We start from the raw sequence: 27640 nt of genomic DNA on the forward strand, positions 1-27640 counted from the left end.
GTACAAATTCATGACCAAATTATATCAACAGCAGAATTATAATATATTAATAGCAATATCATAATAGAAAAAAGGCTTGGGAGGGCAACCATCTTCCAGAATCTGAAGGTTGGCATTCATTTTTCATGAGCTCAGCTGAAGGTAGTGCCTTCAGAATTTGGTTAAATGGCAGCGAGAAGGACCAGGGTTAGTGGCAGGGAATCATTTTCCAAGCAGGACCATTTAAGGTCCAAAACTGGCCCCTGAGGCTGCATGGAGCCTCCCTTCCAGAGTGAGATCTGTGGAAATAGAGCTGGTGGCTTTGGAATCAGGCTGTCTGTGACAGTGGCTTTCACAAAGACTTCGGTCCCATGGCAGTGTGGCTGTTGACATTCCACCATATGAGGCCTTTCTGGAGGTGGCTTCTGGAAGGGTCTTCCAAGAGCAGTGGCACTCAAGAGATCTGCATGTGGCCACGACCAACGTCCAGCTGCTCCAGAGGACACGGCGAGTCAGCTCCCTGTTTGGTAAAGGCCAGGAGCGGGCTCAGTCCGATGGGGCGTGGACGGTCAAGGTCTTGTTGACAATCTCTGGGTTCTTGCTTGTGCAGCCCCAGCCCTGCCCAGTGAGCCCACTCTGGGAGGAGGCCTTAATGTAGATGGAGGGCGGGGAAGCTCAGGGAGAACCATGCACCAGCGCCACCTTGCACAAAGCCAGTCTCCAATAAATAAAGTACTTGTGGATGAAAGGCCTCCCTTGCTGGCTTCTGACTCTGAATCTGCACCCACAGCAGCAGCGCCTCTCGGCCCAAGTCCGGAGAAGGTGCCCACCCCTCTGGAGGCGGTGAGAAGAGGCTGAGAAAATGCTGATGAGCGTGTTCAGGACCAGGAGAGTCAACCTCTCGGGCCTCTACTTTGTGGGCTGCAGATGGCCGAGCAGCCTGGCAGCTTTTGACATTCCCTGGGCTTCATCACCTGTTTTGCGGACGTCCCCGACGGCCTCTCTTTACTCCGCGACACACAGGCTCAAGTCCAGACGAGGGAGCCCGTGTGAAGCCACCTCCTCTGCGCCTGGGGAGGCTTGTGGGGGAGGGGTTCTTCCCGCCACTCTGAGATGACGAGCCCTGTCCTCACACCGTGGAGTGGGGCCTGGGCATCACGACTATCCACAGCCGGCCGCGGGTCTTCACCACAGCGTGGCATTCTTAGTTCGAGATATACCCCCAGAAAGACAGAGAGAAACATGCACAGACCCGTGTACGGAAGGGCCTAGAGTTAACGTGAACGGCATTTGGATGGCCCATCCTTGGGTGTCAGTCCCAGCTCTGGCGCCTGAGTGTGGGCAACTGAGAGGGGACCAGCTGGCCGTACTTCCCAACGGGGCAGCTTCCAAAGTGGCCTCTCGGGGCAGGAAGCAAGGATCTGAGGGGAAGGGAGCCGGCCCCTCCTGGGTTCTGTGCTGGGGCTGAACCCGGACGCAGAGGGGGCTGCAGCCAGCCTCCCCCTCCACTAGCCTGGTTCTGGCCAGTAAGAGCTCAGCCCTCCCGTCTTCCTCTGGGCAGATACCCAGAGGTCTCTCGGCCTGGGAAACCACCCACTACGGGGCTGGGGGGGCAGAGCTGCCTCAGTGAGCATCCCTACTGCGCAGGATGAGCCTGGGCCTCTGGGGGCCCCTCCCAAGGGGCCAGGGAAGACCCAGCCCTCCAGCTCTGTGCCCCCCCCGCCCAGGTGCACAGCGGCCCCAAGGGACCCTGGGGTGCTCTGGGAGGAGGGGACAGGGAAGGCAAATGGTGGTGGGGTTTTCTTTCTTATTTAAGAAACGAAAAGGAGATGCCGTGTTAACGTTAGTAAATGTGGGCAGGTGTGGGGCAGGGGCCGCTCTCGGGAGCAGGGCGGCGGCGAGGTCGCCTGTCAGATGAGGCTGGCGGCCTTCTCCTGCACGTTGTACTCCTCGCTTTTCTTCACCCGCCAGCTGACGTAGAGGAGCAGCAGCATGCCCAGAGCCTTGTAGCCCACCTGCAGGCCCAGGTACCTGGGGGGCAGGAGACAGGACCCGTGAGGGGTGTGGAGGCTCTGTGGCCAGCATCCCAGTGGCCCGGGCCATGTGTCCTCACCACTCAGGAAAGGATCCGGGCCCACCCAGGTGGGGCCACTCTCCTCATTCCTTTTATCCCCAAGACCACAAGCCTCCCAGGGAGTAGATGTGGGACTTCCAGTCCAGTGCTCTTCGTCCCTGCCCTGGCGCCCCCTGGAGGGCCAGAGAAACACTGCAGACCCAGCCGCCTGGAGGGTCCTGCTGCCCAGCACAGCCAGGAGGGGGCAACTTCCCACTGCCCTCTTGGTCTGCCCCTCTCCAGGCCTTCTATGCCACTCCCACGCCATTTCCAGATCCCGTCCTGCCCCCTGAAGCCCACTCTCCCTGCTGTTTCTGTCTGTGGGATGAGGCAGCAGGTGAGGTGGCTGGAAGAGGTGCCGAACTCAGTGGTGCTGCAGCTGGGTGCCGCCTGCCCTTGGCCTCTGCCAGGAGCCGTGATGGGCCACCTCTTTCTGAGCAGTGGGAGGCTGGCCTGGCATCATCATCCCACAGCCGCGGCCTCTCCCTTTGAAAAACCTCTTTCTGCTGCTGCTCCCGCCCGCCGAGGGCCAGTGGGGACCGCAGAAGGGGGGACACATCAGAGCAGCCCCTGAGTCTTGGACGGCTCTCTGCGAGCCCTGAAATGCCGGTCACCGGTGGCCCCGCTCCCTGCCCAAGGCAGCTCCCCTCCTGCCCTCTCCCTCGGAGGCCTGAGAGCCTCACAGTTGCCACCGGAGCAGATGACGGCCTCTGCTTGGGCCTGGGGCCTGGCACGTCGTGCGGGCCCTCACCTGTCTCGGAGAGCGTCGTTGTCATAGTAGATGCAGGCCCCTCGCCGTCCAGAGCACTGCGCGCCCCAGCGGATGCAGGAGTAGTCGATGGTGAGGCCGTAGAGGGCTGGAGATGGCAGCCAGGCTGGCGTCAGTGGGAAGAGAGTTCAGAGAGCTCAGGTCACGTGCAGCTGCCAGCAGAGGCGCCCGGCAGGGTGGGGAGCGAGCCCCCAAGTGCCCCTGCACGGCTCACGGGCATGAGCACGGCTCTGCCCCACCCTGGGAACCACAGTGACTTTGGAAAGCAGAAGAGCTTTCCGTGAAGCCTGAATTACTCTTTCACCAGAGGCTTAGAAGAGAAAAGGGGCCTGAGCCATCCTTCCAGGGCAGAGTGAGTCACAGATGTCACCGTGGGCCTGCTCAGACAGATACCATAGTTCCCACACTTGGGATTGCTAGGCTCCACTGGGTGGCAGGAGGCTCTTGAGGACACCAACTCCTCGGGTCCTCACAGCATTCCAGAGGTGGGTGGGTGTCCTCATTTTAACGGGAGGGAAGGCAGGCTTGGCTGGCTCACCTTTGCATAGGCAAGTGGGGTTAGGGCTGGACTTTGCACCCTAGTTTTTGGAGGTTCAGATCCCACATTCTTCCACTACACGAAGCTGCCCTGCTGGCTTAGACAACACCCCCAGCAGACCCCCAACACCCTGGCTGCTCAGAACCTCCCAGGCCCCCTGAACTTCCCCACAGCTGAGTGGTGAGAACTGGTCCAGCAGGGTCCACGCCCTACGGCTGCTGAATATTCGGATGAGCCCCGCATCCTTAGCTACAGTTCTAGGCAGTCACTGGACTGGGGAAGGGCTTGGCTGGATCCACATCTGGGCCAGGCCACCCCATTCTCAGAACCACTCTGAACTGCCTCTCAGACTCTGTTTTGGGCCCTGTGGGAAGCTGCTTCTGGAGGAAAGAAAAATGCAGTCTTCTGCTTGTGGCTCTGCCCAGAGGTGGGAACCTTCAAGAACCAGCCTCTCTATTCAGACCTGCTGGCTCCCAAACCTCCAGGTGAACAGGGGATGGAAACTGGACACAAGGACTGACCTTCCTGAATGATGTTCCCTGAATAGAAATAAAGTCCAGAAAAATTTTCAACCAAGTCCCAGTGGGTAATTTGAAACTTGCCAAGTCCTTGTTTCTACCCAGGGTGGAATTGCCTTCTCAGTGATGAATGGATCCCTCCAGCCTGTGTTTTCTATCTGTGGTGGCCACATTGAATTATCTGAGCTCAAATGAAAAAACAAAGGCAGCAGGTGCTTTGAGCCTCAGGAGAGGGGCTGTTTTCACGGTGGCTGGAAGAAGCAGGGCAGGGCTCTCCAGAGCCCATCCTGGCTGCTGTTGGGCTGGGCGGAATGTAAGGTTTCCTTCCCAGTGGAGGTTTCAGAGCAAGTTATAAATGATAAATTATAAATGGAAAGGCACTGTGGTGACGACCATACCTCTGCCACCAGGACAGGATAGATCCCAGTGTCCTGTGTCCTTTGTGCTTGTAATATAGGCCACAGGAGCAGAGTCTGAAGGGGGGCTTCTGGGGCGAGAGGAGCAAGTGGCCAGAGACTGAGAAATCCCACCGAAAAAACTGGTTCACTCCTCATCATCCCACACCTCACCCAGATTTGGTCGGAGAGGGCCCCCTGCTCAGCAGGCCCGGAGAGACATCACCCACACACCCCAGCGTGATCATGGAAGCTGCTACGGGGTGAAGTGCAGATCAGACTCCCGGTTAATAATGCACCATGGGCTCTGCAGGGATTTCAGCGTTTAAGGTCAGAAAGTGCACCTTGATCACAAATGAAGTCCCTCCACTGCAGTCACCGTATTCCCCGCTGCAGTGCATGCCCCCGGGTCTTCAATAAATCTGTCCTTTTATCTGGTCCCTTTACTCAGTGTAAATCCGTCCTGGAATCGGTCCCTCTACTTAGTGTATCTTCACTGCAAGGGTCTCCATATTAGTGCCCTGTGTTTATCTCGTGCCTGGAGGTGTCCAGAAGGGACAGTCCAGCGTGAGCAGTCTGGGAAAGGACCTGCAGGGCAAGCTGGGTGTTCCCTGATGCCTGCAGGCAGCTCGTCCTCCTGTAGCCAGTCCTGATCTCTGGGTGCAGTTCCCTTCCTCCTGGGTTCTGGGCTGCTCGAGAGCAGGCAGGGTTGGCCGGCAGAGGGCCCCACTTTGCCGAATAGAGGTAGGAGGAGTGGATTTTGTCAAATGGAAAGGAAGCCAGGGCTGGGCTCCGCTGCTGTTCTGGTTGGGACAGGAGCACGAGGTTTTGTTTCTACAGAGAATTCTTGGAGAGAGATGAAAAAATACCTGCCTTCAATGTTCTATTAGGCATTCTCAGCTGCACCCACTTTTCCTTTTTCTTACGTAATTTCATTTGGTGTTAATGCCATAGATGGAATCTTTCCTAACCTCAAGTGATGGGGAAACCGCCCATATGGGATTTGGCATTTACTGTTGTGTTGACTGTGTACAGCTTCTCTTTACGACAGAGATGAGACGGGGCTTTCCCTGTCCCCACCCTGCACCCCACAGCCCTCTGAGTCCCCTTCATCTAGGGCCACGAGGAAGGGGGCATCTCTGACACTCACCCAGCAGACGCATCAGCAAGAACTGTACTCCGATGGCAAATGACTTTTCCTCCTGGTTCACCACGCTGAAAAGGCAAACAGGAAATCAGCCGTGGGAGGACTCAGGGCTGTGCCTTCCCTCCACTGGGGCAGCCAGCCTCAGGGCACATTGGAACCTGCCCTCACGTGGCCTGACTGGGTTCACCTGGGCCCCGAGCTCCTGTTGCCCCTCTCAGTGGTCCTCAAAGCATGGTCACTGGACCAGCAGCATCACCCTGGGAACTTACTAGAAAGGCAGATTCTCAGGCCTTGCCTCAGAAGAAGAGTCAGACACTCTGGGGATGGGGCCCAGCGATCTGTGTTGTAAGAAGCCCTCCAAGAGATTCTGTGCACACTCAGGTTTGAGAACCACTGGTCTCTGTGATTTTCTGGGCTGCCCAGAGCCCCCTTCAAGAAGCAAAGGGCAGAGCATCTGGGAGCGGAGAGGATACTGAAGGCTGTGTTTATGGCTGCAGGTCTGAACAGCTCCTGTGGTGTTTACAGCAATAGAAGACAGACCTGATACAAAGTGTAATTAGTGCCCCTGGGCTTTCGGCTCCTGCGTGCAACTAAAAGAATCCTCTACTTTGCGCCGGCTTCGTGGGCATGCGCCCTGTGTGGCCTCACAGGGCCCCACCCTCAGAAAGGTCCCGTGTTTGCTTTCGTGCTCTGCTGTGGCTGGCTTGAAATTCTTAATAATTTTGGAACCAGGAGCCTTGCATTTCCATTTTGCACTGGGTCCTGCAAATTATGCAGCCAGTCCTGCCCCCACCCTTCTTCCCTCAAGAGGAGAAAAGTGCTTGGCTGAGGAAGGAGGTTCAGCGAGAGAGGAGGGAGGCTGTCTGTGGGAGGTCCTGCCAGGCCCTGCCATCCCTGCTGGGCGTGGAGCAGAGGGAGGACACGCCCTTCCACGAGGTGGGGAGCCAGGGGCGGGCCAGCTGGGCCACCAGGCTTCCCTGTGCCCTGAGTGCACACACTCCTGAGTGGGAGCTGGCTGGGGGAAAGCATTCGGGGGCTGAGGGGCCAGCAAGGGAGGGAACTCGGAAGTAATCCCCAGATCTCCGCAAACATCTCTTGTTTTACCTCCATAGTTCTGCTAGCAAACTGGAAAGGGACCTTCTTTCAGCTTCTCAGAATACCCACTGGGGTGAAGCAGCGGGGAGGCACCCACTAGGATCCCCCAAGTGGGAAGTGCCTCAAATCTCAATCACATGGACACTCCCTTTATTGCCCATAGATCCCTTCAGTGGTCCAACCCATAATAGATGCTTCCGTGTCTCGGTCCTTATCCCTGGGCAGACTCCCTTGGATTCTCAGCTAAATGGGACTTGGGAACCCCAATTTGGCTTCTGATAGAGATTTTGAGTTCCTTGTACTCTCTGCCCCTTCAGCCCCGGATTAACCCTGGCTCTCTGACCTCTCTTTCCTGATACATTTTCGGCAAACCTTCACTCCCAGCCTGTGTTTCCATGCCTGGCTGGAGGCCACGACTGACACAAATAAGGTTTGGGTCACCCACAATGCCATCTTTAAGCCTCACCTTCTCCATACCTCACAGCATCCATTCTTTCATCTTCCCCAGTGGGATTTATCTTTAAATCATTTTGGGATACTGGGGCCTCTTCTCCAATTTCACTCCAGCCCCTGACCAGAGATTTTCTAGAAAAGCCCACCCTGTGGTTGAAATGGTGCTTTGCCTCCACTACTTCCCCATCCCTGGGGCTTGACAGTCCTGTGGGAGGTGATCTAACAGGGATGCCCTTCTCCGCTGCTCATGGACTTCCTTTTCCTATTCCCTCTCCTCGTCATGGCCACCCACACCCCTTTCTCAGGATCACTGGGTCCACCATGGTCCATCTGACTTGGGGTGCAAGAAGGGAAGCCCACTCAGGGGCCTCGGGTGAAAGCACGGGTACTTGGAATGCACGGATCGGGAGCAGCGGAGGAGAGGGTGACGTTGGGAGGCATCCCTACACAGTCTTGCGGCGAATGCTAAGAAGGCGAGGTCCTGACTGTTCGCTTCGTGGGCCATTTCCCAGGGTTGTGGCTGCAACGAGCAACCTTGAGGCATGAGGTAAAATCTTCTAGACCAGCAGCAGGCTTGGTCTATATAAGCAGTGGCTCTCCCAAGCTCAGTGTTCCTTAGCTGGGACCTACACCCACTGCAGGTGAAACATACACCTGAGCCCCTCCACGTCACCCAGCAGGACCTGGGCGGGCATGGATAAATGAGGCAACATGAGGTTCACACTGCTTGCTGTGCTGTGAGCAGCCAAGTCCTTTGGCTTTGACCCAGGAGTCTCCCAGCCTCTGCCAGCATCCTTGTGGAAGAGTAACAGAAACAGGAGCTTGGTAGTTTGCAAGCTAACTTGTAAATAAGGTAAAATCCCAGACCCTTCCTCATCTCCTAGTCTTTTGGGGAAACTAGGTCATTGCCACCTAGCTAGCTGATAACAGTAATAGCAATAAGAATAATTTGGTTAATAGTAATCATTAACCAATATGCAGAGCACCTTGTATCTACAAAGCAATTTACCATATAACCCTGACACCAATCCTTCGAGGTCAATATCATTAACCCCCTTTCATCCGCGAGGAAACTGAGACTTGGTGAGGTGGGCAACACCCAAGGACTTTCAGCTAGTACATGGCAGAAGTGGGCCTTTGACCCTGGCCCCGGGCTTCCAGATCCTGTGTTTTTCCCTCTCTGCTTGCCAGACGGATGAGGACACGAGGGAGGCAGGCAGGGGGTGAATTATGCCCGCTTGGTTGAAACCTTACTTTCTCCTTCGCCGAGGGTGAGGTGAAGGGAGGTCATTCCCTGTCCACACCTCAGGGGCACCTCAGTGCTGCTGTAACAGGATACCTCTGTCCTCCCCTCCCACCTGGCTGGCCCTTCCCCTCTGACCTGGCTCCTAGCACACTGCGCTTTTCTCATTTCCATCCTTTCCGTGGCCCTCATTCTGTCTCTGGAACTTTCCTCATTTTCCTTCCCCGATTTTATGTATCCAACTGAATTCTCCTCCGTCCTCTCAGTTCTTTTAGGACTTGAAGATAAGTGAATCTACAGGCGTGCGGTCAGGCAGCCTGGCTTGGTCACGTGGCTCAGCCGTCAGGTCCCTGTGCGGGATGGAGGCACAGGGACCCCGTGAGACACGGAGTGAGGCTGCAGGTAGGGACTCCCAACAGGCCTGGCACAGAAGCCTCCGCCACTGGCGCACCAGCATTATCTCCCTGAATCACCCCAAGAACGTCCAAGGACTCTGAGGGGCACGAAAGGCAGGAGAGCTGAGAAGGGGGCAGCTGGGCACGAAGTGAGGGAAGCGTGGGGACGGAGAGGCGCACTCACCGCAGCACCATCATGTAGAGAGGGTTGTGGGAGATGCAGGCTATGAGCGCCACAAAGGAGATGAGGAAGATGGCCGGGAGCAGGAAGTGGGCGCAGGGGATGGGGCATGGGCCCGTCTTTGCTGAAGCGGATCCTCCTCTCACGCAGCTGCAGTTCAAGTAGGTCTTGGAAGGAGAGGGAGGGGAATGGGGGAAACCTGCTGTTATTATTTCGACTCCGCATACTTTAAACGCCTGCTCCAGCTCTCGCTCCTCTGCCCTCCCTGGGGAGCTGGTGATGCTGGATGCAGAGGTTGGACAGGAGACCAGGTGGGGGTTTCAGGTGCCCCATGGATCCTGCCTCTGACCACTATTTGGGCAACAGAAACCATCTTCACCAAAACCAGTTGTCCAGCGTGGGCTGGGCTCTTCCCGCAGTTACACCCGCGTCGGGATATGTAGGATTCCACTGCCAGGCACGGCCCACCCAGTGGGGACCGGGGCCTGGGAGGGCCCTCCTCTGGAGCAGCAGTGGTTTTGTGGGTTGCTGTTTTTGCTGTTTGTGTGTTTACTGCAGGGACGTTAAAGGAAGATAAAAATAGGAGGAGATAGCAGTGGGAACGCAGAGGAATCTACTGTACTTTCTGCCTGAGAGGAATTCCTCCTGTCTGCAAAGGTCTCTGTCTCAAGTCTGTGAATCCATACGGCTCAACACTGTTGTACAGCTCTCCTTGGTGGCCACTGCCTGTCAGGTGGCCTTCACCTTTTCTCTCACATTGTCTGATAGACCAGCCTATGGTCCAATTACTGTAAGTGTCAAAGTAGTTATAGGGTCAAGATTAGAACTAATGAGCTGGTATGCTTCCTTCTACTAGGCATTGGAACTATGTACCCTTTTTACTTTGGCTACTAGGAAGCTCACAATTAAGTTATATGCAGTGTTGCTGCTACCTCCCTCAGTCTGGATTTTTTTAAACATAGATACTTTTCCTTATAATTTGCTATTTTTTCTTGATATTATGCTAATGGATTTTGGTCTTGATGTGCTTGTGCTGTTATTGGAAACCTGTCAAGATTATTTCTGGAAATAGATGAGTCAGAGGTAAGTAAACAAAGATAAGAAAACCACAGAAGCCACCACAGGCTCCTCCGACTAGAAAGCAACTGAGAGAGCATCTTGTCCAAGTTCTTTGTCCTCCTGCTGCCTGAGAACCATGCTCCTCTGCCCGCAGAGCTGGCTGTGGAAGCAGCCTTGTCCTGTCCTCTCAGGGGAGGAGGGTAAATGGGTCTAGCCTTGCCTGTGCCCTCCACACAGGCTTAAAGGAATAAGATGCATCCTCTCCTTAGGGCATCCTCAGGGGAACTGCAAAGACTTCCCAGCGCTCTTAGGAAAAAGAACATCCAAATCCTAACCTGACCCCTGCCTGCTCCCTGGCCGAGCAGGGTGTGACACTTCTCCTCAATCCGTGGCAGCCCTGGCCTTCTCTCTTTTCTCCTGTGCCAGCTCACTCATGCCCTGGGGCCTTGCAGTTGCATTCTGTTTGCTTCACTCCCAGGTCTTCATAGCGTTTTCTTCTTCTGGTGGTTCAGTTCTAATGTCACCTCCTCAGGGAGGCCCCCAGGCATTCTCTGTCCCGTTAAGTCTCTTCATGGCATGGGTTACTTTCTAAAACTCCCTTGTGCATTTATTTGGTAGAATACAAACTCATGAGGGCAGGGACCTGGGCTGATGGGTTCCCCACTGACTACTCAGCACCCGTGGCTGTGTCTGTTGTTCACTAAGTATATGCTGAATAAACACACAGACGACTGGACCTGGTTTGCTGCTGTCTGATCCTGGGAGGCTGGGAGCTGTAGTGCTCTGAGGGCTGGCCAGGACCTCACCAAGTTAGCCTGGTGAGTGTGGGCTACCTGAGTGGGAGGCTGTGGCTGGGAGATACCTGGCCTTGCACAGACATGCCCCAGGCTGAGGCAGCACCCTGAGTTCTAGTCTCAGATCTGCCCCTAAATAGCTGCAGACTTCAAGCCAGTTGTGTGGCCATAGCTGAGTGTCGAGAGGGATTGAACCAAATGCCCTCTATCACTACTTCCGGCTCTAAGCTTCCAGGTGCACATTACAGAGGCCCTCTGCCCTCGATTTATCTGGGCCAGTCCATGTGGCTTTGCAACACTGCCAGGACGCAGACAGGCCCGTTAGGATCCGTCAGGGTGAGACTGGCAGGCCTCAGCTGAAGGAGTGCTCTGGCTTGTTTCTGCTCTGAGCATTGTTAGGCCTCAGGAATGTGAATTTGTTGGACATCGGCCCATCTTTAATTGACTTTAGGCTGTAGGCATCTGGTCATGACCCTAGGGAAGGGGAGGTGGAGAGAGGGTGGGTGTGGCCCAGAGGCCAGGATGCTGGGAATGAGTGGGGTGGGGCCCTGCCCATCCCGAGTGGAGGAGCCGGCTGCAGGGGCACACACTCGGCAGTGGCCCGGGGCCCCTCCGGCCCTTACCGGTTGCTTGGAGACTATAGAGCTGACGTTGATTTCACTGCAGCCAGCATGGCAAGGGGAGAGGTACTCAACCCCATCGTCTCCACAGACCGGGTGGAAGGCGGAATCTGGGCACGAGCAGTCCCTGCGGCAGGCGGGAGGCTGTGGATGTATAGAACTTGATGTGCTGCCAGCAAAACAGGAAATGGGAATCAAACAAAGCAAGACCAAAGGAAAACCTCTCCACTCCAGCCCAGCGTGAGCTCCCCGCCTGGTTAGTGTGCCTGTGCGTCTCTGTTTGTCTTGGGCCAGTGCCACCCAGGGATCTGAATTATGTCTATTGGAGCCAACAGTGAATTTGGCCGGTGCTCGTGGCACCTCTACTTCTTCTGCTAGTAGGAGCCCAAACTACTAGTCGTTGGAAATGCTTGGTTGGCAAATCCCCCACTTCAGAAGGGGTCGAGACAGCCTACCAGTCAGGACTCTGATGAGAGAGATGGCAGATGCTATGGGAAAGTCGCAGGCAATAGTTTCCCTTCCCTTCTCTTTCGTCTGAGCTCGGGCTGAGGCCCCTTGAGGCAATCCAGGGTCTAGATGGCTCCCGTCCCTGGGTCCATGTAACCAGCACCCAGGTCACTCCATTCCCCTGAGCTTCAACCAAGGGATTTCACTGGCTGATCTCACCAGTCTTACCATATCTGATCTTCCTGCTCTTCTTAGGGGAGGGTCCAGACTGGGGCTGATAAACCACAGTTCAGAGCTTTGCTAAAGTAATTATACTAATCCTAGTTAATGGGCATCTCTCATGCTCCAGGCACTGTGCCCGAGGGCTTTTCATGCGCCGCCATCGCAGTAAGTCTGGAATTAGTGGTGCTCCTTTTGTGGATGAGGAACCTGAAGATTAGATAAGTTAAGTAACTTTCCCCAACCAGTAAAGAACAGTGCCAGAACTAGGACCTGGTCTGATGACAAAGCCCCGTGCTAAACTCCAAGTAAAAACCTTCTCGATCTCTCTCGATCCACAGCCAGAAGACCAGTACAAACCAGGGGGTGGGGGGTGAGTGACATCCTGAGTGACACTCCCTTCCCTCATATCCACCAGAGACAGGAGAGTTTCTTTCAAAGAGAAAGAGAAAACACCAAGGCTGAAAAGTATGGCATCTCCAAGTATTGCAACCTCACCGGGCAAAATCTTAAAGAAGAGCTGTTGAAAGGTGGCTCCCAGGAAAAAAGTAACTGCTCCTTGCTCAGCACACTCCCTCATGGGCCTCAAAGCCCTTTCTGAACATGAAGCCAGACTTAGAACTTAAAACCATGTTGCTTTATGCAAACCGACAGGTATACTTTACCTGCCCTCTTCCTCACCTGCCCTAATTTTTCAAGTCTGCCATCACTTTCCTTGTTCTTTCCCAGATCTTTGCAGGTCTCCGTCTCTCATCTTTCTTTCTTTCTCTCATCTTTCATCTACGCTCAATAAGACTCTGTAATTTTAGCCGGTACAGAGTGGATGCTAAAGGTAGCTATTTCCTGGTTCCTGAGGCTCACAGCACTACAGATTCATCCTGAAACCAAACTAATTAGTTTTTGGTGCTTCTTAAAAAACAGAACCCTAACCCTGATTGCTGGTGGCCCACTAGGACCCTCTGATTTCTTCTCATAATTGAGCACACTATTCAAGATCTGATTTTCTCAGTTGCCACATAAGAGATTAGATCAACAAGGGAAAAGGAGAGAGGACAGTTGAAGAAGCAGAAAGGAAGACGTGTGGCAGCCACTGACAGGCTCTGGCCCCAGCCTCATTCCCACTACCTGCGGGGGTTGACCTCTGCCACGACTGGGGTGGAGCAGCCCATGAAGAACAGAGGGGCACAGAGGATCATGGAGATGGTGATGATGGTGGCAGCCACACGGGGAATGGTTTGCAGAGAGAAAACAAAACGCTTCATGAGGATTCCTCCAAACAGCATCCCCAAGGCCGCAGCAGGGAGGTTCACAGCACCTACAGATGGAGAGAAGCTGGTCTGGGTGCACAGGCCTCACAGTGTGTGTGGGCCGCACACTGAGCTGGACCACAGAGAAGGGGGCATGGCTTCCTGAAGCGACATTCAATATGATTAATTGCAATAGTAATAAACGACATTAATTGAGCATTTACTGCAGAGTTATCTTGACATGGCAGACTGCCCTGCCTGTGCCAAGAATAAAGAAAGAAGTGGGGCCCTTGCAGCCAGAGGGATGTGGGTTGAATGCGCACTTATTAAGTGCCTTTCATTACCTGGCCCGTCCTTGAACTATGACCACATGGGGTTAGCAAGGCACTGGTGGTGCCCCCTGCCTGATGTGCTAGTCAGAGGCCAAAGGCTAGAGGCGTGAAGTCACAGCCAAGAGCCACACAGGAGGTCAGGGGTCACGCCCTGACCACCTTGCCACTTCCACATGGTCAAGCTCACCTGTGAATTGGGCCCCATAATTCCCTTGGGTACTTGGTAGGACCACATCAGTGTTTCTCACCCTCAGCTGGAAAAAACACCGATGCTGGATGCTGGACATTCTGCTTTCATTGATCGAGGGTGGGGCCTGGGCGTCCTGTGTGTCTTAAAGCTCTCCAGGGGAGCCTAAAGTGCAGCGGGGACGGAGAATCACTGGACCCCATACTCCTTATCCAGGTGAATGTCTTCAAGTCATTGGAGAAGAAGGAAAAAACCCAGAGGCATCTTGCCCAGCCCCCAGTTCAATCCTCTCTCTTTCCTTTGTCGCCCCTGATGATGTCAGGGCCTTTGGGAGGCAGTCAGGCTTTCAGCCCCTCTGTCGGGGAGGAAGTCATCCCCCAGCCTCCGCCCACTCCTGTCTGGAATGATAGGGGCCTAAGAAATCTGCCAAGAGCGGTCTAGATTGCCAACCTGGAAGAATGTCCTTAAAATTCTTTCTCTCGGGCAAGAACCCTCTGGCTCCTGCCTGTGTCCGGTCTGGGGGCTCCCGGCCCTGGGAGGGTGGCGGGAGGGCCCAGCCGCGGCGGCACCCAGGAGACTCACCGATGAGGAAGTTGGCGTAGGCCGCGGAGGCGCCGTACTGCTTCTCCAGGAACTTGTTGAGGAAGGTGGAGAGGCCGGCAATGACGGAGGAGAAGGTGCACTGGGCCAGGACCACCAGCATGAAGAGCGGGTTCATCAGGAGCCTCAGGAAGATGCGGGGGAACCCTGCCAACAGACTGCTGTCAGGGCCGGGCCTCCGGGCAGTGGTCACGGGGTCCGTGACCCTGGCCACTGCCCTTCCTCCCCCCCAGGCAGCTCCTCTCTCTTCCTCAGGGCAGAATCCAGGCCCTGAGCCGTTCAGTGGCCTGTTGGGGGCACACAGCCACTCGGACTCCACTCAACACGCACATGGGCTGAATGAAAGGAGGACAGGCCTGGAAGGAGTCAGGCGGAGGGTGACTGTACATGATGGCTGCACCCATGGGCGGGGAGGGGAGAGGAGAGCGTGGGCCAGGCGGTGCGGGTGGCGCTGCCTCTGTCTGAGTTTGGGTCTCCTGCCATCTGCACAGCAGCAGTCACCAGGGCCCCTGGCAGAGCCCCTCGGGAGGGGTTGGCCAGTTTTAGACCACCTGCTCTAGGTGCCCCTCACCACACCTAACGCCACATGGGCTGGGCTACCCCGGGCCGCCCCCACCCCAAGCCAGCCCTCCCAGGGCTGCCGGGTCACTCAGTTACGTTTAATGAAATCCACCAGGGAGCTTCTTGACTTGGCCTCTTCCATCTTCCTTGCCTCATCCGCTATGGTGGGCGTCCTCTGAAGGTGGCGAAGGGGGTGAGGGTTAATGATCCAGGTGCCCTGCAGCCACCTTCCCTGGGCCCTTGATCCTTCTGGTCTTAGTGGCTCAGGGCTGGGCAGTGGTCAGCCGCCCCGCATGTGTGTGGGAGGGCGTCCAAAGCCATCACCCCCTGCATGTCAGTGAGACCGGTGCTTGGCCACCGACCAGGACACGTCCATGCCAGGGCCTCCCAAGATATTATTTCATACCTGGGCATATTATTTCGTATCTAACTGTTGGCTGATGCCAAAAGGCATCCGAGTGGATCTCACCCCTTGTCTGTCTGTCATGGCTACACTTCTTCCCTGTCCTCAGATTCCAGGGGCTGCGGGCTTCTGGGATGCTCTGGTCTAGAATGACCTCTGTTCTCCAGCTCTCTCTTTCAATCTCCTCTATGGAGTCCCTTCTTTCTTCTGGGCCCAAAGCTGGGTCCTGTTCAAGGCTCTGACCTGGCTCTTAGCCTGCACTTCCTGGGCAAACCTCCTCAGTGAACTCGCCTTCTGCTTCCGAACTTGTTAGCTGCAGCCTGAGGCCCCCAGCTCTGAACCACCACACAGACGCAAGGCCCCTGAGCTCTGACACCATTAGGATCCCCCAGGGGACTCATCAGCAGGCCTAGGAGCTCCCATTCATTTAGTGCTTTCTCCATGGTGGGCACCGCACCCAGCACTCTGCATGCAACGTCCCGTTCCTCACAACCTCCTCCCAAGATAGGGACTCTATCGCCAGTATTTTAAAGCAGAGGAGACTTAGGAGCAAGGAAACTTGCCTAGGATCCCTCAGCTAGTTGACAAGTAGCAGAGCTGGATTCAGGTTTGCCTCCCCCCAAAACCACCCCGATGTGCTGCCAACCTCTGAAATTCTTCCTCAAGACAAGCGGAGGCCCCTCTACCCTCGCCCCTCCCTCAAGCTGGGCCTAGATCTCACACACATCATTGCCAGACGTCCAGCTCTGCCTCTGGCTCTGAACCTTGGCACAAATTTTTGGCCCTCTCAGCTCACTGTTGAGTCCTTCTCGGCACCCCCTCCGAAGACATCTCCCCCTGCCCTTGCCTCAGCTGTCCGGCAGCAATGGCCTCTGTCCTCAGCTGCATCCCCCATCTCTACACTGGCCTCATCAGATCTCCAGCCTTCATTCCTTCCCAACTCTCCAACCTCAACCTTGACCCAGCTGCCATGTTGTCACCTGAGTGGGTACCAGTCACTCAGAATTTCATGGGATCAGAACAAGTTTTAGACCCTTCAGCCTAAGGTCAAGGCCCCCACCCAGACTTCTCCCCCCATTTTCCATTCTCATCCTTCCCTGGTTTCTTTCCCCAACAGATATGACTGGAAGATGCAGGGCAGGGCAGTTGGCTCAAAGTGTGCTCCACTCGCAGCCCACCCTCACGCTCTGCAGCACGAGGAATCCCCTTCTTACTCAGTCCTTTAGGATTAGACATGACCGGCCCTATTACATGCAAAAGTCAACTGCTCCAGGGCACATATTCAGCTTTTATTGGCTCTTAATTCTTTATCCCACTTTAGATGAACTCAGTGTTTCCCCAGACTACATTCCCTGGAGCCCTCCTAATCTCTGAGATGCTAACAGGGTAAAGGGAACACTAATGAGATACCATCTTTTGGAAATTCACAAACACTCTCACCTCTCAAAGTCTCTCAGAGGTCCTGTATCATGAAACTTGTTTAGATTTCACCCAGAATTTACTTAACTTGCTGCAACTTCTCAGCTTTGTTTATTTTCTACCTCTGCCTACTTTTATGAAACTCTTATAATCGGTAGAATTGTGGGTTCTCAGACGCTTACCTCCATTCCTCTGGGCATTGCTCGAGGAAAGAAAAAAAAGGGGAAAGAGGTAACAACTAGGCAGGCTGAGGAAATGAGCAGGCCCAGCCACCAGGCTCCTATCCATCGGGGGTCTCCGGGGCTCAAGTTAACTGCAGCTGAAGAGAAAACAAAGGACACAAGTGTTTGTTGGATGAATGCATGATCTCACCATACTGATCGGGGGAACTTTCTTCCCATGATGGAGAAGAGGTAAGCTGTGAGCTAGCATCTTCGTCCAGACGGCATTCTCTCTCCAGGCCACTCTGGTCTTCTCAGAGAACGGAGGCCACTGGGCGGATCAGTGAGGTTAACTTTGGCCTGCAAGCGCCATTTCATTGGTCAGTTTTCAAACCCATGCATGTATTCGTGGTTTCCAAACCTGCACTCTTAATCACTGGATGCTACTGCCTCCCAACTTTATTGATCCCTAAGAAAGGAGGCCTCATAATCCTTAGGTGCTCAAAAAAAACAACCACCAACAGAGTAGGCTACCAGGCCTCTGAAGGAGATGCTTTCTTCTTTGTAGTCTGCCATCCACGTCTAAGGGTCTGCCACTGTGCTTCTCTTTGTAAAGAAACTACATGGGCACGGAGGGAGGGAGAAGATAGCAGAACAGCCCTCAGCCCAACTCTGTCCTGGGCACTGTCCCTGGTGCCCTGGGAGCTCAGTTGCTAGTCTCTTTGGGCAACGAAGAGCCAGGACCCAACTCAGGAAGTGCCAGTGAAGGGCAAAGATGGCTTGACCCTGAGCAGACAGCTCCGCTAGCTTTGCCCTTTCATTTGAAGTACAGGTGGATGACCCTGAGCAGCCGACATTGTGGTCAGACAGGCCCAGGGACAGGAGTCTACGGGCTCTGGCAGCAGGACTGGGCTAAGGCCTGCCCACATTCTTTGTGGGACAGGCAGGTTCTGATCTGGGTGCTGGGCACTGGGGGGTGGGGGGGGTGTTATTCCTGAAGGTCTGGCTTGGACCTGCCTTCCAGCCACATCTGGCCTGTGGGAACTTACATATCACCCACACACGCCCCACGCATTGCCCCCCTTGGCTCTGTCCGGATGGTTTCCTCCACTGGGAAGGCCTCTCCCATCACCACCTGTGTAATTCCACCCACATGGGATGCAGACCTCACCTCCCTGGGAGGCCCTCCCTCATCACCTCATGGAGGAGCACTTTTTCTGCCTTGGAACTGTCAAAGCACTTTGTCTGTCCCCCTGTGACAGTGGCAGCCTTCCCTGCCTTGTGGGAGGCTGGGGTGTGTAAGGCAACCTTACAATAGCCATATGCCCTTGCAGGGTCCATCCTGGGGTCGGCTCCCTGAACGGTTAACTCAGTACGTGTGCTCCTGTCTATGGATTGTACTTTCTCATCCTAAGATACACAGTGGCTTCATCCAGATCACTTTTTAAAGAGCTCACTCCTGTCAAGCTCAATATATATCAGGCATGTTCTAAACACTGCAACATCTCTATTTCACTATCATTAGCCCCATTTTACAGATGAGGAAACTGAGGCACAGAAGGGATGAAGATACTTGCCCAAGATCACTCAGCCAGCAGAGGAGGTGGAACCAGGATTAGACACAGGTTCTCTGCTACCTGTGCCCACATGGTTAAACACAATGTTACACCCCTCTGGATGGGAGTCATAATCCATGTGTGTATTCTATGTAGTGCTTCTTCTTTTCCCCAAAAGAGCTCTTATCAATATTTTCTTAAACAATCAAAACCATCTTAGAATCAAAGAATCATAGAGCTCTTTTTAATACCACCACCAAGACAGGCAGCTGTGGTGGCAACACCTGAGGCCCTGCCCTAGGTCTCAAGGTTTCCCGCTGCAGAAAGTGTGATTTCTTAGGGCAGAAAGTGTGTTTTCTTCAGCAGCGCATCCCCCTTGCCCACCCCCACCCCGGGCCCTGGAGAGAGGAGGCCCACGCTGTCTGCTGACTGCAGGAGGGAGGGAGGGAGGGAGTGGGTGGCGAGGGGGCTGTGAGCATTTAAAGTTCAAGCTTCATCCTTGTCCTGATTGGCTGGGGGTTGTGGTCCTGGCACACACTCACCTGTGTCCACCCTGCCGTAGTCCACGAAGATCTGCAGCATGACCGAGCCCAGCAGGTACCCGAAAGCCGGTCCGAATACAGAGATGGCAAATAAGATGGCTGGAAAGGGGAGGAGGAAAGGAGGCTGAGAGGGATAGAGAGGGTGGCAGCCCCGGGCTCTTTCGCTTGCTGAGGGGTTCCTGAGACATCACCCCATCTGTCCCCTGGCCCTGACAAGTCCACACCTGTGGCATTTACTATAGGCACGGCTGGAGCCACTCAGGATCCTGAGATGTGCGGAACCAAGCTGTTTCTCCTCCAGCCAGATGCCAGAGAGATCCGCTTGCCCGGAGAGAAGCGGCCTTTTAGAGATGCTGGCCCAGGTGCGTGTTGGTGGGCAAATCTCCTTGCAGGTACAGTGTGGCAGTGGCAGCCCTGGGGGAGCTTGTGGGCCACAGAGCCTGTGGGTGTGGTCTGTCTGGTCTGGGCCGTGGGCCCTGAGGATGCTCAGTGTGGCTTGTTCTAAGGGAAGGACTTGGTCAGTCAGATGGTCATGTGCTATCTGCTTTGCATATGCTTCTTTGAGGCCAAACTTTTCCCTAAGTGGATGGCTCAGAGAACACGTGTGGCCAGCCTGTGCCCAGACTCGACAGACGCAGTAGCTACTGCTGGTCGAGGAGCTGCCCAGTGCCTGCCCTGGGACCAAGGGCTCACATACATCACCTCAGGTACTCCCACGTCCCCGATGCACAGAGACTGTGGGCCCCATCCTGCAGGTGAGGAGCTGGGGCCTGGGCCGGGACTCAAACCAGGTGTGTCAGATCCCCAGACAGCTGTACGCATTGGCTGGGCCACGTCAGGATCCGCCCCCATCCCGCAGCCCTCTTCAAGCCCGACTCACAGATGTACAGGGGCGAGTTGTTGGGCTCCGAGAAGTCGTCCACGTAGGAGATCCCGAACGGCTGGATGGGCACCGTGCCGATGCCTGCCAGCAGCTGGGCCACCACCATCAGACCCCACATGCTGCTGGTCTCCTTCCGAGAGTCCTGGGTGCTGCTGTGGCACTTGCTGGGGGGCAGGCCCTGCCAGTGTTTCTGACAGAGCTCAGTATGGAGGCGGCTGCTGTTCCCTGCAATGAGACAGGGGGCGCCGGTCACCCCCACCCTGGAGTCCTGGCCGCATCAGCTGGCCTCCAGACCCGGCCTTTCTCCCAGGCCTTCTGGGAGCGGCTCTAGAAACAAACGTGAGAGGAGGGGAGAGGGTGCCCTGAGGCGGCGTGGCCCTTGTCAGGTGTGAGAGCCATCCTCATCTCCTGGGGATCCATTCCTTCTCCTCTCTGGGTACAGGTCGGGGGCTGGGCATGGAGGGATCAGTACCTTCCTCCCTGGGAAAGAGGAACCCAGGCTTGTCGGCCTTCAGTGCCCCTGTGCGCAGCCTCAGGCTCGGGCCCCCAAGGTGTGGTTCACTTCAGCAGGACAGAGGTCATTCTGTCCCACAGAAGATGGTGTCACCCCCAGCCTGGGATGCTCGCCAGGGGTCATGACTCCCAGAGCCCTCACTCCTGGATGAACCCGGCATTGGGTCACGCCAGAGAGACCTGTTGTCCAAGGCATTGAACGTGCTTACCCAACGTGGCAGCTCCCAAGGATCAAGCACCTGGGAAGCTGAAGGGACTTTGAGACCGTCTGGTTTAAACCCTCCTGTTACAGATGGGGGGCGAGGCTGCACCTTCTGTGAGGGCCCCAGAGGCCGCAGTGTGGCCTGTGGGCACCAGCGCCTGTGGCTCTGGGGACCTGGCCAGGCTGGACGGCCACTCCCATGCCACTGTTTCCAATTTGGCCCACACGAAACAAAGAGCGCTGTCAGCTCCCTGAGGCCTTGAGGGCTCCTGAGGGCTCCTTTCCATGAGATGCCTTCTTTCCCAGCCTTGTAGAAGCCAATGGAAACTGCTAACGTCCCTGATCCCGCTCCCTGGAGTTCCATTCCACTCTCATTTGTGGTCCTCCCAGAGACGGCAGAGCTCTGAGCTGGTTGGGCCTCAGAGTCCCACAGAGAGGAAAAGCGAGGGCCATCGACGAGATCTGTCCACCACACTGGACTCTGCCCAGTGCTGTTGAGCTCAGGGCTCCTCTGGACGGTGGGGCTGGGGAGGGGTCTGCCCTCATCGTCCCCTCACCTCTCGCAGACACACATGCTTGTCCAGCCTGGCCCCAGCATCTCCTGTCCTCTACACTAGTGCCTGTGTAGGACATGTTTAAACACCACTGGCCTAGGGGGCTCCCCCATCGATCAGGGGGCCCCTTGGCAAAGGGGGCCAAGACGCCTGTCTGGTCAAGGTCATCCAGACCTGACCCCAGCTGTGTGCAGGGGAGCTGTGTGCACCCAGGCCAACGGCCAGCCCCAGACTTTTGTGAGTGTCCCTCGGTACCTTCCCCCTCCCACTCCACACCCATCGTCCCACCTTTCAATTCAGGGTTCGGATAGAGAGTGGTCTAACCACATGGGTAAATAAGAGGCGCCTCTTAGAATTAGAGTGGGGAGGTAGCCTTACTGACAGGCAAAGACAGCTGTAACATCTTGTAGATTCAAAAAATAACTAGTAGTTTGGAGAAGAATATGATCCTTAATTTATAAAATGTATGCAGCCTAATGGAATATGCAGAGAAAAACTCTGGAAGACCATGGTTCTCTCAGGGTGATGGGATTGTGGTGATCTTTGTGTGTGTGTGTGCTTGCCTCAGTGTACTTTCTAATTTTTCTATAATGAACACAAGATACTTTTGAAATAAAGCAACAGTAAAAGCTTTTAAATTAAAAATATTTTTTTCATAAAAATATACAGCCAAAATTTAACAATGTCTCTCCCGCTTCTTATTTCTTTGTTCCACAGCCATTGCCCTAGGCCTGCAAAAGGCAGGCCCACCACACTAGGGCCGAGTCTCTCTGCCCACCCCACCTTCCCTGACGCCTCTCCTTGCTTGTGTATTGGGCCTTTCTCTGACTTTTACACGCTTTACTGTAGAGATCCAAGTTCCAGCGCCAGAATTTTTAAGCTTCTATTTACTGCACAGGCAGACACTGCCAAGGCTGTGACGTACATTTTGTCCTGCTCACAGGGGTTATTGGCCCACATAAGTGGTTGCTCTGGGGCAGAGCTGGTATTTGAACCCATGTGTGCCTGACTCAAAGTCCTTAATGAAATCAAATCTGAAATGGCAGCTTTGAAAAGACACAACACACATTTTGCAGGGATGGAGGAGCCAGGCCTGGGGAGATTCCTCTACCCATCCCTAGTTACATTCAAACACATGAGCCCTCTGACCTCTGTAAGTGGCTGGGAACTTCCTCTCAGGTAGAGGTATCCTGGAAAGGGGCTGGCTGCTGGGAGTTTTGCTGAAATCCGAGACAAAGAGACGAAACAAACACATGGTATAAAGAGTCAAGAAATTGGCTTTGGTGAAATAAGACAGACACAGAAAGACAAATACTGTATGATCTCACTTATATGTGGAATCTAAAACAGTCAAACACAAAGAAGCAGAGAGTAGAATGGTGATCGCCAGGGGCTTGGGGGAGGGGGAAATGGGGAGGTGACGGTCAAGGGTATAAAGTTTCAGTTATGTCAGATAAGTTCTGGAGATCTACTAGACAGCATAGCGCCTATAGATAACAATACTGCACTGTATACTCAAAATTTACTAAGAGGGTAGAACTTAAGTGTTCTTACACACACACACACACACACACACACACACACACAATAATAAAGGGGCAGGAGGAAACTTTGGGACGTGATGGATATGTCTGTGGCTTTGATGGTGGTGATGGTTTCATGGGTATACTCATCCTCAAATTCATTAAGTTTTATACATTACTATGTACAGCTTTTTATATGTCAATCATATCTCAATAAAGGCATTTTTTTTTAAAGAAAGAAAAATTGGTTTTAGCCCTAGGTAGCTGTGTGATCTTGAGCAAGTTTCTGAACCTCTCTGAACCTCAGTTTCCCTTTAGGCAGAGACCATAAGGTGGCTGGATAGGGAGAGTCCCTATGGGTCATTAAAGGGCTAGAAGGCTATGGATCCAGAAAGGGGAGCAGGCATGAAAAACTGGACCCGCTGGTCAGTCAGCATGGCTGATGGCTGTGCCTGCCCTTTTGTAGGAAGGCTGGTGTGCCTCAGTGATGCTGCGAGGGCCTGATTCTCAGGATCGTCACTTTGGTCTGGAAGCACAAAGCTGTGAAATGTTCCTGCTGAGGAAGAGCCCACTCCTCACCACACTCAGGAACCCTCCCACCAACACTGCCCCGTGCCCAACATTCAGAGACGGGGCTGTGGTGCTGGCACACTCACGCCCGTCCCCAGGGGGAGGCCCAGGTGGCTGTGGGCAGGCAAGGCCCATAGACGTTGGAGCGGCTGGGCTGGGAGCCTGGGACCTGGGTTCTAGTCCTGGATCTGATTCCTCACGTCAGTGACCTTGACTTTGAAAGCCCTCAGAGGATTCCGGGGAAGGGGCCATGCACTGCAGAGGGTGGGCGGTAGCCGGAGGGCCAGGCTCACAGCTCACTCCGTGCCCTCAGTGCGGCAGCCACACGGACACCCCAGCGGGTGAGCATTTACACGCTGTGGGCTGTGCTAGTCTTTAGAAAAAGACCCCACTACCCTTCTCAAGACCATATGGGCAGGTTCAGGAATGAGGGCGGAGCCGGCTGCCTGGCCCTGGCCACCCTCCGACCCGTGCTACCAACTGGCCAGGTGCGGCTGTGCGGTCACTAAACAGTTGGCCGCATGCCCTGCTCACCTCCCTCCACCAACTTTGACTGAGGTGACACACATCTAAAGGGCTCGTAAATTAAAAAGCTGCTCAAATGGGCAAGTTCTCAAATGGGCATTTCTTTTCAGAAGATTCAAACAAATTTCGAGTAGATTTTATAAGAGGAAATAAGCAAAGTTTGGAGTTCCCTAAAACTGTGGGCTACTGTCACTTGCAAATGTGCTTGGCTGAGCTGCCTGTCTCTGTCTAGGTGTGACAGCAGCTCCCTGTCACACGTTGTCTTGTCGGCTATGGGGTGGCAGGGCCAGGTCTCCCTTAAGTGCAAGGGTGGTGTAAAGATCACCCAAAGGCAAACGACCGCACTGGGAAAGTGGTGCAAAGAATTGGCCCCTGCTCCCAGTGCAGCCACTGAAGGACTACACCCAGGCCCGTCAGCTCCCATGGACGATGCCTGCCTCACAGGGAAAAGCTGGGATGCTAAGACCTGAAAAGACACCTGGACACACCTTCCAAAGCCTTCTGTCTGCTGTGGTACACACATCATCAAAGAAGCAACCGCAACATTGCCAAAATATTGGTCAAATCAAAACCACAGTGAGATACCATTTCATACCCTTCAAAAAACAGAAAACAAGCGTTGGGTAAGATGTAGAGAAATTAGAACCCTTGTGCGTTGCTGGTAAGAATGTAAAATAGTGCAGCCACTGTGGAAAACGGCATGGAAGTTCTTCAAAAAAAATTAAACATAGAACTACCATATTATCCAGCATGTACACTCCTGGGTATTTACCCAAAAGAATTCAAAGCCGGGACTTGAACAGATATTTGTACACTGGTGTTCATAGCCAGAGTATTCACAATAGCCAAAAGGTGGAAACAACCCAAATGTCCATCAGATGAATGGATAAACATAATGTGATATACACATGCAATGGAATATTATTGAGCCTTAAAAAGGAAGGCTTAATACACATGCTACATACAAAATGAATGAACCTTGAAGATATTATGCTAACTGAAACAAGTCAGACACAAAAGTACAACCATTGCATGATTCCATTTATATGAGGAACCTAGAATAGACAAATTCATAGAGACAGAAAGCAGAATGGTGGTCGCCAGGCAGGGGCTGGGGGAAGGGGGAAGAGGGAGTTAGTGTTTAAGCGGCACAGTTTCCATTGGGAAAGATGAAAAAGCTCTGGAGATGGATGGTGACAACGGCTGTACAACAGTGTGAAAGTACTTAATGCCCTGAATTGGACACGTTTAAATGGCAAATTTTATGTGATATATATTTTACCACAATAAAAAATACAGCCTGGTATCCACAGCGTGTACCAGAGAGCACGTGGGGAGGCACCAAGCCCAGTGCTGTTGGGGAGAGGGTTTGGGGAGGATTCTCAGAGACAATAGCCTCTGAGCTGAGAAGGATCAGCAGGAGGAGACAGAAGAGCCGTGGTGAGGAGGGGAGAGCTCAGAGGTTCAGCGGGGTCAGTATGCAGACACCGCCAGGGCGAGGCCCAGCTGCTCCTGGAGGGCTGCCGTGTCCCGCAAAGGGGCCTGGATTACATCCTAAGGAGAACCCAGAGGGTGACGATCAGGCGGGGGGCAGTACATCTAACACACTGGAGGGATTAGCCAGTTTTCAAGGCCCGTGTGTAAAGAGCGGAACTGACCCAGCCAAGAGCTACTTGGGTGGTAAAAGAGGTGAGGCTGCGTGTTGCCTGAGAGGCAGGCAGGCAGCGCTGGTCCACTCCACGGCTGCGAGCACGGGGGTGCTCAGCCCCCAGCGGGTGTGCCAGGTACACAAGGCCAGGCTGGCTGTAGGGAAGCAGGAGCCTCAGAAACAAAGGGCCAGAGAATAAGTCTTTCTTTTCAGAGTTCCAGTTCTTGATTTTGCTGATTCTTATAATTTTACTAAAGTCACATTTATTAGAACATTGTTGCTGGCGAAATCATTTTTTGTGTGCCATTTAGCGGTCATCAAAGATTGTAAAAATGTTGACTGGCTTATTAAGTCTTTACAGGGCATGTTGCACGGTGCCCCGATGCCACAAAAATCCTCATGAAATTTCACCTAATGAAGTGTCCAGGAGGCAAAATTCTCTGGGGATCTTTTAACTGTTATCATTAACTTTTAGAACGTCAGATTACATGTCAGAAACTAACTGCCTTTATTAAAAATGTGTATTTGGGGACTTCCCTGGTGGCGCAGTGGTTAAGAATCCGCCTGCCAATGCAGGGGACACGGGTTTCAGCCCTGGTCCGGGAAGATCCCACGTGCCGCGGAGCAACTAAGCCCGTGCGCCACAACTACTGAGCCTGCACTCTAGAGCCCACGAGCCACAACTACTGAGCCCACGTGCCACAACTACTGAGCCTGTGCTCTAGACCCCGTGAGCCACAACTACTGAGCCCATGTGCCACAACTACTGAGCCTTGCTCTAGACCCTGCGAGCCACAACTACTGAGCCCACGTGCCACAACTACTGAGCCTGTGCTCTAGACCCCGTGAGCCACAACTACTGAGCCCACGTGCCACAACTACTGAACCTGTGCTCTAGAGCCCGCGAGCCACAACTACTGAGACCGCGTGCCACAACTGCTGAAGCCCGCACGCCTAGAGCCCATGCTCCCCAACAAGAGAAGCCACCGCAATGAGAAGCCCGCGCGCCACAATGAAGACTAGCTCCCCACTTGCCACAACTAGAGAAAGCCCGCGTGCAGCAACGAAGACCCAACGTGGCCAAAAATAAATAAATCAAAATAAATAAATTTTTTAAAATGTGTACTTTAAAAGATAATCAATTGGCCCCAAATTAAATCCAAGTCTACTGAGATCCTCTTGGGCTACTCTACATTCCAAATTGATTCAAGATCTCCCAACAAACTCTCTTTTCCTTATGCCTGCCCTAAATGGGGCCAAATCCACCCCAGACCAGGCTGTGACACAAGCAAAAGGGAAAGATCAGTTCCTCCACCTGGGAAGCAGCAGCTTGCTCTCCGTCCTGGAGGCGGGGTGCGGCGGTGAGTAGGACCCGCTGCTCCCTGACATGTTGTGTTGTGGTGAAGGTGTTTGTCAGAGACAAGGTCTGAGCTTTCCAGGAACTCACGCCTGGGCCTCCCTGCGGTGATGGTCGTGACCAGCTCACTCTGGTGAGGACAGAGTCTTCTAGAGTTTAGAACATTAGGCTCTTCTCTTAAAAAGAAGAAGACAGTGATGGAGTGAAAAGACCTGTATCAGGACCCACTGGCAGAGCTGTGGGGCTCAGCTTTCTGCAGCCCACCCCACCCCTCTCCTCCCTGGAGCAGAAGAGCTCGGGCCACGTGAAGAAGAGAGAGCAACCCCTCCCCGTTCCTCAGGCGTTCCAGCAAACGTCCCACACCCAGTCCTCTCCTTGGACTTACAGAAGCTCACCGCCCTCCTCCTCCCACCTGCCCACCATCAGATCCTGTGATATGGTCAGAGAAACGCCTGCTTCTTCCAGCCACCACGGACTCAGGGGCCACCCGCCTCTGCCTTGCGAGGCCTGGGTAAGGGAGGGAGGGGGTATGTCCCAACTGGCTGTCAGTCTGTTTCTCATCTTCCCTGAGGCCCACTTCTGGAAGGCTCAAGTTTATCAGAGCACATTCTTCCCACAAGACACCAGAGGTCTAGCCGTGCCAGTTTTCACAGGGCTAACTAGAAACAAGTCGGGACCTCTCCCCTCCTCCAGCTTCCCCACCACCAGCCCAGATGCACACCAGTCAACCCTCTGACTCATCCCACAATTTACGTACGCAGAATTTCAGCTCTAATTTCTGAACCCCTCCGTGGGTTTGGAAAGTGGGAACGCGGTGGCAGGAAGGGCTACCTCCCTGGAATGGGACCCACGGAGACGGGTGGAGCTGGGCAGACTAAGGTCTGGCCTCTCC

The 27640-nt window shown here is 54.2% G+C and overlaps 1 protein-coding gene across 1 annotated transcript in view; it reads right to left on the reverse strand.

Moving 5' to 3' along the window:
- Window positions 1-394: 394 nt before the first annotated feature.
- SLCO2A1 (solute carrier organic anion transporter family member 2A1) overlaps window positions 395-27640 on the reverse strand; it is a 77902-nt gene continuing 50656 nt past the window's right edge. Inside the window, exons 4-14 of the mRNA XM_057545935.1 lie at window positions 19854-20081; window positions 18974-19072; window positions 16897-17033; window positions 14989-15067; window positions 14314-14478; window positions 13091-13280; window positions 11303-11468; window positions 8830-8993; window positions 5463-5527; window positions 2844-2967; window positions 395-2010 (exon numbers count right to left, since the gene is read on the reverse strand). Coding sequence (XP_057401918.1) covers window positions 1890-2010; window positions 2844-2967; window positions 5463-5527; window positions 8830-8993; window positions 11303-11468; window positions 13091-13280; window positions 14314-14478; window positions 14989-15067; window positions 16897-17033; window positions 18974-19072; window positions 19854-20081 — 1538 coding nt within the window. The 3' untranslated portion in view covers window positions 395-1889. The remainder of the gene's footprint in view (window positions 2011-2843; window positions 2968-5462; window positions 5528-8829; window positions 8994-11302; window positions 11469-13090; window positions 13281-14313; window positions 14479-14988; window positions 15068-16896; window positions 17034-18973; window positions 19073-19853; window positions 20082-27640) is intronic.

The sequence above is a fragment of the Balaenoptera acutorostrata genome, chromosome 4, assembly GCF_949987535.1.
Source record: "Balaenoptera acutorostrata chromosome 4, mBalAcu1.1, whole genome shotgun sequence".
NCBI classification, from domain to species: Eukaryota; Metazoa; Chordata; class Mammalia; order Artiodactyla; family Balaenopteridae; genus Balaenoptera; species Balaenoptera acutorostrata.